General features: G+C 40.3%; 1 protein-coding gene across 1 annotated transcript; it reads right to left on the reverse strand.

The window, feature by feature from the left end:
• Positions 1-2,300: 2,300 nt before the first annotated feature.
• Positions 2,301-12,674, reverse strand: LOC118408403 (neuronal acetylcholine receptor subunit alpha-10-like). Its single transcript, XM_035809172.1, has 7 exons — positions 12,559-12,674; positions 6,977-7,131; positions 5,885-5,929; positions 5,404-5,513; positions 4,517-4,747; positions 3,577-3,872; positions 2,301-2,975 (listed from the first exon to the last, which is right to left on the reverse strand). Exons 1-7 carry the CDS (start codon positions 12,653-12,655, stop codon positions 2,470-2,472), a joined length of 1,440 nt encoding a protein of 479 aa, XP_035665065.1. The 5' UTR covers positions 12,656-12,674; the 3' UTR covers positions 2,301-2,469.
• Between the last annotated feature and the right edge of the window lie 4,613 nt (positions 12,675-17,287).

Raw genomic sequence — 17,287 nt, forward strand, 5'->3', positions numbered from 1 at the left:
ACCAACAAATCAACATGGTCCAAATCCGTGTTTGGGGCCTGTGATGTAGAAGACAATCTTGAATTATGATCACACAGATATCATATACATCAAACTGTGTGGTTTGATCCACTACTCATCTGATATAACGTTACACGTTTTCAGTGAACCGGTTTGTATGCTGCAGGTATGTCCTTGTTGTATCATTTCGTAAACTGATATAACGTTACAGATATCTAACGTCATAATGTACGCGAGTGATTAGCGTAATATGTCCACATTGATCCATAATACGTACAAAAAGTCATGTGTACATGAATGTAGGCGGCGCTCCAACGGGCAGTCACGGCGTTACGTCGGTTTCTCGTCCGAGTTTAAGAATTGTTTTTTTTTAACGAAGTCTTATTCTAAAAAATACACAAAAGTCATTACAAATTTGCGGGAAGACACCTGGACCTGCTTCAGAAAGTTTGTACCAACTTTACGTCTAATATATGGTATATATTCACATTTTACAACTTGATATCAGATACCCTAGTAGAGCCTAATCTGCAGTACCGCTCCCGGTCGTCTCCGGAAAATCGTTAAAACGACCGTCAAATTGCCAGATTTGGGTCTTTTCCGGAATGGGGAAATGGCGAAAGGCTCGCAAAGGGGTTTGACTACTGGAGGCTTCTTTGGTTTTTTTCGTGAATTAGACCTCTTATGATCAGCATAAAGACATTTCACAAATATACACACCATATGTCGTGGTTAGGATTTGATTAAACGCACACACAAACACTATGCTATTTAAATCCTACTTTTCTTTTAATACAGCCAATACAGATCCTCAACCTTGGAAGCCAGCACTGTCAATACAGGGACAGAAGTATTTTCGTTTACGGTTCATCAGTCTTGGAATAGTTTAGCTAACACTGGCAAATGTACGGAAATACGTTTAAAAGTAGAAAGGCCAACACAATCACACAAATTACTGTACAAGATTTTCGTTAACGTTAGAAATGTTGCACACAGTCAAACTTTCTCAGGTAAATTGTGCAAAACGCAAGGATTGTTAAATTCGAGGACACAAATCGTGACTATGACATTTCAAAACTAAATATCGTCAAACTTTAACGTTGGTTTCACCTTACAAATCATTTGTCTGGCAGCAAGATTTCTGAAACAACCAACGTTGACCGGATCACGTTTGCGGTACGTGCACGTGTTCATGAATATTCATTAAAGCAAGCAGTGGTAATTCGAATGACGCTTCCTCTTGGGCTGAACCACAGTTGACCAACCAGTCCATCGCTTTCCGTAAATGTCGCGCACCCATTGGCTGTCCTACTAATTTGATTAGCGATCCTGCACACCTGCATAACGCTCCACATACGGTAGCTGCTGGGGTCAACGTTCTCTTGGTCACATAACTGGGACACCTCGGTGCAAAATATCGCTCGAAACAAACAAAATAATCCGTTTTGAAGTGATTTATGCCAAAAGTTATATTTGGGTCCTTTGAATGGATATCTCATGCACACATATACCAGATCATAGGTTGTTTCGTGGTAATATCAGGACACAGGCGGTCAATAACGTTTAAACTTCAAAATCAATAATGGACACACATTAATAACGTTGTGTTACGTCACTTATCTAAATCACTTGCACGTGTCAGTGGCGACCCCTAGCAGTTCATGTTATTACTGCAGCAACTGGATACAGGTTTGCCTGCAAATGTGCAATGATACTTTCAGCCGTTAGGCAGAGCTTTAGAGCCATGAGAGTAGGATCCACAATGGATCAATTCAAGGGCATTGAAATCAATGTCAATGATGCACACACAGATTCTTCAATGTAAACATTCTTCTTTCCCACCCAAAAGACACAATAAAAAAAGACCCAAACATATCTTCTGTAACGGTTTTTCTCCACACGTTTCTATTTGTAAACCTTAATTAACTTATCAGATGATCTAACTTTGGGATCGCATCTCTAATAGAACTTTGTCATTCCTTTGGAATACAGTAGTCAAAGAGAACCACACCCAAATGCGTGCACCCACAACTGTATCTGTACCTAAAAAAGTCACGTGCACCATCTTCAATACACTGACTTTGCGATTTGGACTCTGTAAAGAAGGCATGTAGACTGCTGTGCATAGAAGTAATACATTGGTGTTATAATGTAGCTAAGTAGGACATCGATATTCTATGTCGTTATATTCTTGGTCTAAAAGTTCGTTACACTTTAATATCTACTACACAATAGCTACATATTGCTATTCCAATGAACCTCAACTAGTACTAATATAAAGTTTTACTCTGTTCTTTTGTTTACCTTCATTCACCAAGCATACTGCACATAGTACAATAATGTACGTCACTTGTATAAATTATATCCTTATACCATGTACTTGCAATTAGCCCTCGGGCATGAACTTGTAAATAAACTTCTATATATATGTATTTCAGGACAGAAATAAAGAAAAGTAAAAAGAAGAAGTTATGTTTGCCCGGACATTGTCTCTCGATGTAGTTGCCCCCACATCCCGATGCTTAGTAAGGTCAGTAGGAGGGTGATGGCACAGGCAATAATGTACAGCACGAGGAAGATCCTATCCACCACTATCGCCAGAGTTTTCCAATCGTTGTGGATGTTTTTCACCGCGTCTATCCTCTTGATGTACCTGGAGATCTCCTCGACCGCGCCCTTGATTTGCAGTAGACTCTCCCGCTGTTTTTTGATGGCTCTCGATCTATGTTCGGCAGCAGAACGCATACTGTTCTCGATTACCTCACTGTTACTGCCGTGTTCCATGTGTTGGGTCGGGACGCTGTGTTTGGATTGGTCACCCATTAGGAGTGCTTTAGAGGCGTACTTGAGGAACACCTTCCGCGCCCACGCGGGTACAGGTTTGCTGTCTCGAACGGAGTCTCCCAAATTGATGACGAATGAAGAGGCCAGGAGGGAAAGTGTCATGAGTGCCAGGGACGCGATGATGAAGCGAACTGTGAGGGTAAAAAATGAATGTAACTACAAAGGCAACTTTTTGGCATAAATGCAGAATGTTTTCCCTCTAGTCTTGTGCCAAGCTATTCGCATACAATACTATACCATTAGGCTTGCTTCAACGTAGTATGTACAAGTGAAAATGAAAATTGGGCTATGAATGGGGGTATCTGAGTAGCCCGACGTGATAGCCAGCCCAGGTAGACAGTCCAGTCTTTTCAGTAAACCTTTTGTGCTAGGAGGAAGAAAGAAAATAATGCACCAGCAAAAACAATTAACGTTATATGTTTTCTCCTTCGGGAAAATATAATCATGAACCTTCGTGAAAATGGAGGTATTGCTTTCTGCCTGTGTTTATATTCTTTCTATCTTGTTTGCGTTGGCTTTGTGTCTTTGGCTATTTGAATATTGCAGAATGACAGTTTGAGGGGAAAGACTGGCAGGATGGAAAGGTGGATTTGGTCCTGCATCCTGGGAGGATGGGAAGGTCCCGCAAGAAGACATAAAATGCATAAATAGAAGAATTCCAAATTGAACAGAATTATCAGAAATTCACAAGAAAAACTGATAAAAACAAGAAATTCACAGAAAAGGCCGTACCTATGGCGGGGATGTTTTCGGACCGAGGCACGGCCTCCGCCACCAGCAGCTGGAACACCGCCAGGGACAGCAGGACCGCCACGCCGAACGAGATCTTCTCCCCACAGTCGGGCGGCAGGTAGAAGGTTGCCCCCATCAGGAAGGCCAGCAGGGCGCAGGGCACGAGCATGTTGGTGACGTAGAAGGTTGGTCGCCGGGCCATGTGGATGGTGAAGGTCACGTCCGGGTACGGAACTCCGTTGTACAGAAGGTTGCTTCTTTTTGCGACTAACTTCGGCACCTCCCACTCTGAATTTCTAGTAAGAGCAAAGGTGAATAGTTTCATCCTTTTAAATTAGCATTTATAGCCAAATCCTCCCAATGAAAGCCAAAATGATGATGATGATAATGACTGATATCTAAAACTGTTTTGAAAGTCGAGGTATCTTCATACTGTTGTGTTATGACGTACACTATTCATGAAATGAGATTATGATCCCCAGAATATGCTTATGCTTATTTCCATCCTATCAATATGATCAAGCTTATTTTCAATTTAAATACTAACAAGAGTCCGCAGGGCGCAAACCTCCGTTTATGGCGTTTGTAGTGTAGGCCAAGGTACTTGATGCCTTTTTACCAGGAATGACAAGTCCATTTATGTCCAAGAATTTTTTTTATCATACCAAATAGGCAGAAACGAAGGTAGTGTCTTAAGCTAGTCTCCTCTTAGAGAGTATCAAACTGGCCCCAATACAGATTGCAATTTAGACTAATGTCAGTCTATACCAAACTACCTTCAAGATAGGGGTGTCGATACTTCTACAGTGCACAAAATCGCCATGTTTTCCGGGGCCTAAGTAACTACCATGAGTTGAATTTGAAGCCAATCTTGAGTTGAACAAAAACAGTCTTCCCGTTGAAGGAAAGCCCTGTGCCCTACAGGTGCCACGAAACATACCTGATTAAGTTAGCCAGGTCTCCGACTTCCTTCTTACTGTAGTAGTCAACGTAGCGTCCGTCCTGGTTCCACGAGCCGAACTGTAAGCTGCACTCCTGCCTGTCGAACGGGAAGTCGGACACGTTCACCAGACAGGCAGACATGGTCACGGCGGGGGCTTTCCAGTCAACAACGCCGTCAGAAGAGATCATCACGACACGATCCAGCCACCCGTCAAACTCGTAGTTAACACTGTAAGGTGAACATTTTTTTCCGGTCAATTAAAGTGAATATCTTGCCTTACCATTATGTTCAAAGACAATTTTCAACTCTTTATAAGTGTGTTGAAGTTGTAGTGTTACGGCGTATGTAACAAGTAAATCAACTTACTTTCTAAATGTCACTATGATGGATGAAATTCTTATATACATGTAGGTACTTTGACAAACATAAGGACTTTGTTCAAATAACATCACATTGCTCAATATGGCAGTGTATCAAATGTAATGATTGGTTAATACATAAATGAGAATTGAGTGACGAGAGCAGTCTGCTGACATTTTTTATGCGAGAAGACGTTAGAGGTTGCACCGAGCCTATAAGAACGTTCACGCATGCGAAGCGACAGGAATTGTGGGTAATATGTCAAAGGTGAAGGCTTCTGAATTGTAAACCGTACTTGTCTCGACCATTGCATAACACAGATGTGTTTTACTTACGTCTTGGGGCCTTTAACTTTGCCATGTTACCCATAGATCCTGTCGCTATGCATGCGTACTACGAATAATGAACGTGCTTGTAGAACCGTCTTTTTATCTTAAGTATAACAGTCGTTAGAGGTAGAGACAAAGTACCCAAGCAGCTAACACATGAAAGTGTAAATCTGAAGTCAATGCCAAACTGCTCACTTGTGGTAAAGGAACAAGTCTGGTCTCCAGATACTCTCTGCTGGCGTCACCATGGTCTCTATCCCACCATACTCACTCACATTCCATGTCAGAAACTCGTCGGTCCATTTCTGAAAAATAACCGAACAGAATCTCACTCCTCGGTGATATATGTAGCATTTTTTGCAAATTCTTTACTTTCAATAAGAATTTTTTTCTTGCTAAGGATTATCTTCAATAAACTCTTTGGAAAACTTTAAAACTTTGGATCTGGACTAAATTCATTTCCTGTCACCTTTCTAGCACATTTCTGTCACTTTTGACCTCAAACTTCCTGTTAAAAATCCCGACGTTCCGAGCATTCAAATGTTAATAGGCATTTGCATTGACGTCATGGTCACCATGTTGGGTGTCAACTTTTTGGAAATTCATGTGGACACATACCACCGTCACAAACCCACAAACACACCGTGACAACAATAAAAAAATGTTGCAAACCCACCATTCTTAACCAGACATCTGCCGTCAGAACCTGGTTCCTCTCGTCCTATCAATAAAAACAAAGGAAGGGAGAATCACTGAACTGTATGGATCTTCAATTTGGAAAATGCATTTCGTTTGCTTTTATCATGAGGCCAAACCAAAGAAACACGCCTTTTATAATCTTTTTTTTAAAACTGTTACCACAGTCTCTTAGAGACTTTGCTATCTACCTACAAAAATTACATTTCTACTATGACAACAAAAACCACTCATAATTAAAAACGTAAGACACCACCCAAAAAAATAAATCCATAGAGTAGGCATATAACGTTAGTTCACCTTTATACGTGGGGTAACCTAAGTCCGTTGTATCTGAAATCAGGGTATATAAAGATATCGAGCCGACGGACGGTGGTTTCTGACGGAAAAAGTGAAAATGTTGCAATTTGAAACCACTGTCGACTTGATATCCCTATCAAAATGCCCCGTTTTTAGACAGAACGGATATTGGTTACCTCGCGGATAAAGGCGAACTAGCGTTACAATTATGGATGCGGATAAAACACACATCTAATTGTTGCAAAAAGGCAAACAAACGACTTTGGTAGACCTGTCTATCCTGGTATTGATCAGTCTGTCTGTCTCTAACCTAGCCTGGTGTTCAGTCGGTCTCTAACTGGCAGTAGTTTTAGAGTTAACATGATAACGTTAGTTGTTCCCTCACATCGTGGATGGCTAATCAATCCCAACTCGAGCAAAAAGCAACTACCGAGTTCCAAAGTTAACTTATAAGTTATACCCCGCCTAATCAACGTTAGATTCCGTACCGCAAGGGTAAGACTTAGTAAAGGTGCACTCTCACCGGACGTGGGGCACTCTTGCGTCACTGCTGTGTTCGTTCACTGCGTCACTGTTTTGTTATTTTCTCCGATTTTTTTATAATTCAGATATTGCGTAAAACGTAAAAGTATGACATGGAAAACGACACAATACACAACAAGTAACAAAGTTCGTTCTTTATCTCTGAAATTCGTTAAGTATCTTTCGAACCCCGCAATGCCGCAAGCGTGTCCCACGTCCGGTGAGAGTGCACCTTTACCACTTCACTCACCATTTCTATGATGTGAGCCAATGCCAGGTCAAGGGTGACGTTGGTCGGTCGTCTGAAGTCTCTCACGGGTCGGACGTTGGAGTTGTAGCCGCTCTTCACAAACAGATCTTGGTATAGACGCAGCATGTCTGGCCTTTCGTCAGATGTGGCGTTTTCTAGATAAAAAGATTTGTAGTAGTAATTATATGAATGGTTTTTGGTGGGAATAACTTGCGCCGCTAAGAGCAAGCAGTTTTGGGGGCTTGTTTGTTTGCCTATTAGACGATGGTTCATACATCGGATAATTAGCACTTCATTATGTGAAACATAACGTCAGCTATCAATGTACAAAATGTCCTTACCTTCAGTCAATCCCTTATTGGGTTATTCCCTTTCAAGGCCCCTTCAGTTCTTATATAAGCAATGAATGGCTCAAACCTGCAACACGTTTTTTTTCTGCCCAACGAGCAACCGAACATACAAACACCAGGACCATAGCCTATCCGGAACACGAAATATTAAAATCGGAAGCTCCTCTGTAGTCCTGCAGCTTATTGTCGAGCTTGATTTTTTTCACGAAACCTACGCACCTATAGAATATCATAGTTTTTCATACGAATAACGTTACATCCACATCTTCTCGTGTAATACTGTCCACACACATACAAACACCGGCTGTACTAAATGATTGGTTTACCATTTCGGCAATAGTGCTGTTTTATTTTAGATTCAAGTGACAAAAATTATCGCATATATCTATACTGTTTTGGCTGTTCAGCACGAATAGCCAGGGTTGTCCAACTAGCCTGTGGTTATCCCTACAAAGGGCTAGTCCTGGCAGAGACAAGAACAATACAAATGGAATTTGACATGGATTGGATAAGAAAACAAAACAGTAACAATATTCTATTGGTCTAAAAATGGCGTATACATTGGTCAAAGGTAGCGTATATAGTGTCTACCTACCTTTATACTGTAAAAGGGGGACTTTTTGCAGTGATTTTATGGTTGTATGTTTTAGTTTGACCTCACCACGAACTTAAAACCTCCGCGAATTCTCTAAGTTCTAGTTTCTGCCCGCCTTACTCTTGTTTCAACGAACCACAGAGTTCAAACCACCCCGGCCCAAACACTCCATTTTTTCCTCCCGCGAATTTAAATCCCCACCAACATATCTCATTCTACAGTACATTGTTGTGACACGTCTGACTTTACTGTAGCTGAATCCACATGGTAAAAAGTCTACATATACAGAAAAAACGGTACCATGTGCATTTTCCGACCCGGAACAACGCACATGGACTCCCAATACTTGAAAAAGAAGCACACTCCTAAAACTAATGTCGATCTATGTTTTTGATTGATTGATTGATTGACACAAGTCGTGTCAACGTTTTATCTACATGTACGGTACTAACAAGGTGTAACTGTGACATCCACCCTAGCCCTACCTTTCCTTGATTCCACACGTATGGTCCCACATAGAATTACCACGGCTAGGACAACATCTCGAGCCAACATCTTGAACATTTCGAGGAGTTTAGACGAAGATTATATCCTCTGTTGTTCTAAATGGTGACCCTTATTTGAAGAAATGCTCGAAGGCATGGATCCGAATGAACCGGAATGTTCTGTTTCGTCTTAAGATGAGAAAACACATGACACTAGTTGGACTACCGATCGTTAAATGTTATTAGATTTAATGTGTCGAGCGAGGTCACAAATGGTAACACAATTGCCCCTCCCCCTCACCACACTCCCAAATCACACTGTACAAAACAGAACATCCCAATATAACATTTCTGCTATTTCCCAATACTCTACTTTATATCTGTATCCGAATTTGTATCTATATAGCCGGTATAACCGCCATTCGGCGTAACACACCAGCTTATATTTGATTTTAAAATGTCACCTCACTGGAACGGACAATATATATTTTTGGTTAGAATAAAAAAGAGGATAGGGTTATAAGCAAGAGACAGACATAGATCTCTATGTATCATTTTGTTCTTAATCATGCCAATAGCGTCAGAATTTGAGTGACCAGTATCCGTTTATTTACATCTACATTGAAAATTCAAAGCGTTTTCCCCCAATTAAATTGATTATGCAGATACGTTTTTTACTTGCCTACTTAATATATACAAATGTTTCTATTTTTATAAGTTACATGCGACGTCCCATCATGGAACAGAGCAGATTTATAAACCTTTCATCATATGACTAGAATTTCGTACTTGTGCCATTTGGACGTTATGTACAGATGAACATCATTAAACATTAATTATGCAAATTAGGGCCTCATTTGTATAAAAAAAAATCAGATTAAATCCTTTTTTTCTGAAAATTTTGTGCGTCAGTTATTTGGGTGTAGGAGATGATCATGATCATATTAACATAAATTATGCAACTTTGGAACTCGGGTAGTCCATAACTGAACCTCTTTCGCTATCACCTGCCCACATGTAAACCATTTTAAGATCCATCTACAAGTTCTCGAGTTTTGCGGTCCACAAATAAACACGGTGTTAGGTTATCATCGTCCGACATAAATCAAGCAAATTGTTGCATATTTTCTATATCTAAACAAAACAATAAGGTATGAAGTCGTGGGACTCTTGCTAGTTGTTTTCGTGAAAATACTTTTAAAGAGTGAATAATGATGCTGATGAATTGTGTTACGTATGAAATTTGTCTGGTTAGGCACTGTTTGATTTTCGGCACTACAACGAAGCGTGGGAGGATAAAAATTCATAGGTGTGTCTTAAAATTAGTCTAGAGCTGCTGTTATCGTTCAGATCCCTGTTCAGACCCCAGTGGCACAGGGCAGTAAGTTTCCTAGCTGTTTCAGTAGCAGGGTCTATTTGTTCTGATCAGAGGCTTTGTTTTCGTTCCGGTGACCTCTTTCAACACTGTTCCCAAATTTGTGTCTCTTTTTTTAACGGGTACAGCCCCAGCAAAAAGGTTTCTACCTGCAGGATTGAGCAATCGGAACCAGGATCTGAACTGTGAGGCTGCTACCATTCAAGCTACAGGGACATCCAAAGCAGGCTAGGGTTGCTAGAAAGGTAAGCTACTAGTATTCTAACGGCCCTGTATATGACATTATGTATGTTCCCCTACGTCTAAACGTTAACGTCAATCCATACAAGCAGTGAATACATTATGCAGACAGTTACCGTTAGAGCCTCTCTGCAAGAATCTATTTCGAGGAAGACTGAAAGCGTTGGCTGGTAAGGGAGTTGGCTGAAAAAGGTGTTACGACACCATCAAAATACTCCTTCTCCCGGACATCTCCCTTCCCAGGCATAAAGATCCTCTTAGACTATGTTGAAAATCGGGAACCAGAGCCCCCCTCCCCCCAAAACAACATCATCGCTCAAAAAGTCTGTGAAGGCGGCTATAGCATATTCTCCAAGATGATCCCACGGTAGCATAAGATAGTATCAAAAGCAAGCAAAGGAGTGTAGCCGGCATTGAGTCTAGCGGAGGTAGCCAATGCACATTACCTTATGCTACCGTAAGATCTGCTTGGAGATTAGCTATAAGTTTAAAAGTATAACACCCCTCGGTGTGACCCTTTGTCACGAAGGCTATGCTGATTTGACTGTGTGGATGGCATCCACTGGAAACTCTAAAAATGATGCGAGCGTGCAAATAAAAAAAATCGCCAACAAAGTGGCCTTCAGATGAAATCTTAGTGCTCAGGAAGGTTGAACAAATGGATATACACACAATACGGTACAGTATACCGAACAATAGATTTGTATTTTTGTTCTTTCACATCTTCTTCTTTGACTTGTGCATTCTATGACATTAGTATGCGTTTTCCAAAATTTCTTTTCAATTTACGACATACATATGCTCATTTTACTTCTGCTTTAATTGTGCGATTTACGGTATGTTCGAAATTTACGTCGATGAAGGTTAGACATCCAGGTGGTAAGTTCGCGGGGATTTAATTTCGCGGTTAAGGGAACAAGGACTTTTCGCGGAGGTTTTAATTTCGCGGTAACACCATAGACTACAATCTAATACCATAATAGAAAAATGTTCGCGGTGGTTTTAAATTCGCGGTGAAGTGGTCACCGCGAAAACCGCGAACATTAATCTACCGCGAACATTTCTGCATTTGCATTTACAGTACTCCAAATAGCAGTTACTCAAGCAACTGGATATGATTTTGGAAACGGTCAGACGTTTCAGGTTAAATCCTTTATCGTTCGTCAGTGACACTGAAGACATCTTGTTGAAGAGCGATTTACGAATATGTAAATTTATTTTTTTATTCTAACATATTTCCCATTCTTATCTGTATGAAAAATGGGTAAAAAAGGCACTTTTGTTTGTGTAACACATGTAATCAAATGGTTTCAACCAGACAAATTAAGGTGATTATCTACAATTAGATGTAGTCGGTCGTTAGCTTACTACGTGGGACTGGAACTTCTCTCTATGACATAACATACAATCATGTGTTTCCACGCCCTGATTACAATAAAAAGAAAGCTGAGATCAAAGAATTAAGCTTGTTATTAATGCTACGTCGAACAAATCGCCATCATTTTCAAGGTCTTTTCAAAGCCTTCTTCACAAATCTATAGATGTATAGTTATGTTACAGAAGATCACAGAACGCACACCCTCCAACCCTATTTTTTTTGTACGTTTCGTTATCCCACCGTTTACGACCCTCCGGGCTTTTTTTGCCCATACCTTACTTTCTCTTCGGAACCCGCCCGGAGGTCAGGGAGGATATGGTACTATTTGCTGGGGGAGGGGGGTGTGCTAATTTGCGATTTTCAAGATGGGCCAGGCTTTGAAATACATGGAGAGCTTGATACCGCTTCAATGCTGATGTTATCAACATGTGTAGATTATTAAGCTTTTGGATCAAATTGGATGTTGGTTTGTGGCGTTGTTGATAGATATCAAAGACTTTTAGATTGTTGTTTATTCTATGGCGCTCAGTTAGTTTCTCGTCGTGTTATTTTCATGATCAACTTTGGTGCACACTGAAATCATCAAATTCAAACGGCGATGCCATACTGTGGGTAGATTTTCAACGACATTTGCATCATTCATGGTGCCTTCGATTCTGTTTTCAGCACTGTTTTGGTTAAAATCGCCTTGGTCTGAAATCTGGGAAGGTATGATTGCATGTTTAATGAGGTCACCTTCTCGACTGGTCTACACAAACTTTTTGTTGTTGTTTGTTTGTTTGTTTATTTTTACCCGATAAACCGCATTATGACGTAAAACACCAGATTTGTAATGTTTTGTACTGAAATTTATCCGGACAGATTTGATTGATCAACTCAAACCGGGAAGGACCCTTCTCTTTACATGTGTGGTGAATTCCCGAGGGACGTCCTTATCGAAGCTAATAAGACCTCATTTTTAACCGAGTGAATGAAGGGTGGAAATTCGTGTTGAATACCTTTACAAAAGGCACATCATCGGGGTCTCGAACCCAGAACCTCTGAATTATTTTCAACTAAACATCTTACCTCTACTCTGAGCAACGTTAACGCCACATTGTGAAGTTCGTAATTCGAGTTTAGTCGACTTTTAAACCAAAGATAACAAAAACGTTCTCACCTGCTCTAGCAACCTGTTGTGACGCTACCAACAGTAGAAACGACAGAAGGTAGTTCGTTTTGAGGGTCCCCATGGTGGTTGTTACTCTCGAAGGCATGTTGTTTGGAACTCTGAGTGCCCTAAGCGTGTGACAACGCTCATCTTTAGGCATAGTAAAAATGTCGTGCTACCGGTTATTCAACCTACCAACCCTTTTTTTTTCGTTTGACGATAAGGCCTACGTCACATTTTCAAATGGCGGGGAAGCTTTCGGGAACGAAAAGTAAGATATAAAAGACACCAAACTACACGAGAGGTAAAGAGAATAGTCGTGGGCATTATTTGTACGTTTCATTTTTATCTTTCTTTTTCACAAACAGCCCGACCGGAACCGGTTTGGAAATGTTAGCGTAACAATTACATGAAATATTCGATCTGACATATTTGCGATGGAAACTATGGTACCAGCTTTGAACAGTTGGTTTAAGAATGTACAGTACACATTTCCTTCTTCATTTACTTCACTTTATTGATGTACTTCTGCCTGTAAAATATACTGAATCAGATAGTTTATTGCAAATTCATACCCGAGGGTCAATTGCAGATAACATGGAATGAGGCAAACAAACAAATAGTGTACAGCAGTATAGAATGTATCTACACTTTTCTAAAAGCTAAATCTAAACTGTAACTATTTGGGCCCGACTATTTTCCCCGAGACAGCTGTGGGAGACGAAGGATCCTACCCTTTCTACGTATCTATAATGCAACATATATCTTAGGTTGAAAGTGTCTTGACGCTTTTCAATTTTACATTTCCATTTGTGAAATGTTTGAGGTCTGTAATCGAAACACAATTATTAATTTTTCCACGCCTTGTGAGTGGGTATCCTTGGGCGGCTCTTCTGTGTTAGGTGTGTGGCATTTCTGATGAAAGGTAACTGTTTCAATCCCTTAGGCTATGTTATTTTCTTTGTATTGAATCGGCAAAAAAGGTCGACGTGGTGTAAATGATGTAACGATTTAAATGTCGAGACCTACAACGCTGGTACGAAATCTAAGCCCACAAACGATCACAGAAAAAAGTTTTGTACATTAACGTTACACAGTTTACATAAATCTCAAGATTCGCCACCCAGTGGGGTCAGGATTGTTTGATTATTGTTTGAATTATAAAGAAACGTGCTTTGGGGAAAGAACATAGACCAGCTCATTTTGCACAGATAGGGGTGTTCTGGAATAGTCAATTCTTGCACGTCTGCTAAAGCTTGATTTGGAACAGTTAATTTTTGCATGCGGTTGGAGGTGAATTTGTTTGCTGACGACCAATTGTTGGCCTTTCTAATATTCTTTGAGGGTCCTTCGCTATTACCTATGAATCATCATTAGCTTAAGTGACTAACCTATCCTTTCCGACTGACGGATCATGTGGGTGAATGATTTATCTATGTTTCCGAACAAAATGAATTCTCGTTAACAGTTTTCCTTGTAATCAACTCCAAAGACTGAATAAGAATCATTCGTATGCCACCTCAATGTTTTTCCGCACTTTGGTTGATTTCTGAATCATTTATGGTGATTTCAACACGATTTTAATAGCGAGTGACCTCCTACTAAATAGCCTGGAAAAGAATTGTTCTGCGCCTGGACAGTGTAACACGTAATTACAAGTCGCGTCACACTAGGCCAAGGAAAATAAATGTTTTGTTTCAGATTACTCCTGAAAGAAAGAGAAGTGTTGGTAGGTAGGAATTCTTTTATTTCTAGATGTTCTTTTAGATTTCTGCCGAAATAGTCGGTTTGGTTTTGCAGGGAGGGAACCTACAATTTGTGGATCTGATTAAATTATACATAGCCTTTTTCTTTGTGATATGAATGCCTATGCTAGAACATATTGGAAAAATAAATTGAAGATGGTTCAGTCTATACTTCTAGATATATATCAAATTTTAATTTATTTTCGCTGATAAAGAACAGTGGACGCTGCTCGAAACGTCTAATCAAAATTTGATATACATGTATATCCAGAAGTATAGACTGAATCATCTTCAATTTATTGTACCCTGGATGACTAATCTTCACAAACGTATATTGGAAAACTGTTCTATAACGTTGTGGTCGCTCATCAGATGTCGAAAATTTGACATTTGGCAGAGTGTCGGTAGGTTTTTGCTAGGGTATTTCGGGTAACCGGATATACAACTGTTTTCTTTAGCATCGGCAGATGTGAGTATTGGATGCAAAGTACAGGATGCCAAAGTAGCACTTCTTAAGGTGGTATCTCACTGCACTTGGGGCACCGGTGCAACTCAAGACAAGGACAGGCAAGATGTGGGAGGGGGTGGGGGTGAGCTGTGTGAGTAACTAATGTGATGCGATATGCAGGGGCGTATTCATTTTGGAGAAGGTAATTTGTTACAAAACGATGAAAAAATAGGTAGGTTGCACATTTCCATGCCAAATCATGACATGGGGTCTCATTCTGATTAGATACAACCTTTGGTTGGTTTACCTCTTTACTTGACCTTTTCTCAGGTGGATGACCTAACATTTTGATGACCGTCTTTGACTTTCCTCGGAGAAAAACGGTACTTTTCTACACTGCAGCTAGGTGTCTCTGCTGACAATGCGGTCCCAAATGCAGGGATATTAATTGTAAAGCTGTGATAAGTTTACAGTGTTTTATCGACCCCAACTGTACAGTGATCAATCAAACGACCGAACTATGAAACCATGTACTTCTTACGTTAACGTCTTTATTGACATTTTATATTATTACATCAAATGTTGGATAATGACGAAGAATATATATTGCGTCCTGTAACACAGAAATGGCGGCGGCAGACAGAAAACATCTGTCTAAAGAAGAGCACAAGAAAGAAGAGGTTGTGACAGCCACAAAGTCGATCTCTGACGAGTTTCAACACGCCGAGCCCAACATCTACACCCCAGCCCCAAAACGTGGTAACAAACCTCGCAACAACTCGAATGAAGAAGTGAGAGAATTTAAGAAAAATTCTCAAGCCCTACAGAAGGATAAGAATCCTGCAAGCCGCCAGTATGAGCGTACCTTCAACACGAAGGAGACAGCTACCGGCCCCAACAGTGCTGTCTCTAGTAACTACACCGACCTCGAGACTCGGTACATTCACGTGGGTGATCACGTGGTGGTGTGTCCGGGTCGAGAAGTAGAAGAAGATCCCTACAGGTACGAAGATCCTGAAGATGTAAACATGGCGCACGAGGAAGACCCGTATGGGTACGAAGAGCCTGAAGATGTAAACATGACACGCGAGGGAGAGTCAACCTCCGATGGCTACGACAAAGCAGACGATACTTATCAGTATAGCAAGTCGGAGGAAGTAAGCTTCGGCTACAAAGCTAAAGGTGCGTATGTGTATGATGTAGAAGAAATCATATTAAGTTCCATCTCTGTCTGTAATAGGCAATTTTACACACCGTTTCTTAAAACAAAGTGAACCCCATACCAACACACATTCAACCAATCCTCTGATCCTTCTTAAGCTGAAATAGCCCGAATGATATGTCACGTGACCTAAACGGAAGTGTGACGTCAGTAACGGGTCAAAAGTGTCTGGCAGTCACGACGTCGGTGTCTGCCCCCGTCTCTGTTGAGAGATTGTCGATGTTTTCTAACATAGATGTCCTCTGAAACTCTTCTTTAGAAGTATAAGAAATAATCTTTTTACTCACTGGTACAAGATTTAAACAATTGGGACGTTATTAGATAGGAAGAAAAAATATACAGTTAAGGTACTCTTTTGAAATATCATGAAAAATATTCGTTTCGCAGTACAAAGTAAAACAATCACATGATTTATTACAGGACGTTATTTCGATTTGATTGTTGTAAGTCAATAATTTCTGAAAAAGATGACGCTTACACTTTGGAGTTGCTGGTGATTTGATATAAGAAAAGTACTTGAAAGACTCTAGACAGCTATATAAGAAGGCAACGTCTTGTTTATGTTATTATGCCAGCCATCGCTCTCCAAAACAAGGCTTGTTTACTATGTCACTGTTGGCTGTTAACTCTTAAAGTTAGAATAATAGTAAAATGGTTACGTTTTGCGTAATTTCGATGTCACAGTTTAATGCAGTTTGACTTTTCCATTCCCCCAGAACGTGCCATAGAACTGTGGACCAGTCTGAAGTCTAACAGAGCTTGCCTGCCCGCCCTGGGTTGTGGCCTGCTGGTGATAATAACGTCTGTTGTCGCCGCTGCAATTCTATCAGCTTATCTCACTCCATTCAAGGAGGTATGCCGCCAAGTGTTCATAATACTGATAATACTAATGATACTAATACTACAAATACGACTAATAATACTAACAATTATAATGATAGTGATAATGATACTAATACTAATTCTACTACTTCTACCTCTACTACTACTACAACTACTACTACTACTACTACTACTACTACTACTACTACTACTACTAATACTGCTAATGGTAATAGAAATAGTAATAAAATTCAACATTTATATACAGAATATCCATTGGTATATTGTTCTTCACTGATATGACGGTAATATTTTTGCGACGCCTCAGGGACTGAGTGCCTTTTAATATATTGTCGGTAACCTAGCTGATGACTAGTACGTTTTCGATGTGTTTAACTCGTCTGTGTGTTTTGTTTGTGTGTGGGTGGGTGTTTCTGTGTGTTTGGTTAGAAATAACCAAAAAAACAATGGATTGTAATGATGTTTGGTAGTTGTGTATGT

This window comes from Branchiostoma floridae, unplaced genomic scaffold (assembly GCF_000003815.2).
Source record: "Branchiostoma floridae strain S238N-H82 unplaced genomic scaffold, Bfl_VNyyK Sc7u5tJ_1583, whole genome shotgun sequence".
Taxonomy (NCBI): Eukaryota; Metazoa; Chordata; class Leptocardii; order Amphioxiformes; family Branchiostomatidae; genus Branchiostoma; species Branchiostoma floridae.

Coding starts and splice junctions, on each gene's coding strand:
- LOC118408403 (XM_035809172.1), bottom strand. CDS start 12,655: ATGCCTTCGAGAGTAACAACCACCATGGGGACCCTCAAAACGAACTAC. Junction 5,514..5,884: donor CAGATGTCTGGTTAAGAATG/GTGGGTTTGCAA, acceptor GTTATTTTTCAG/AAATGGACCGACGAGTTTCT. Junction 2,976..3,576: donor CGAAAACATCCCCGCCATAG/GTACGGCCTTTT, acceptor TTACCCTCACAG/TTCGCTTCATCATCGCGTCC.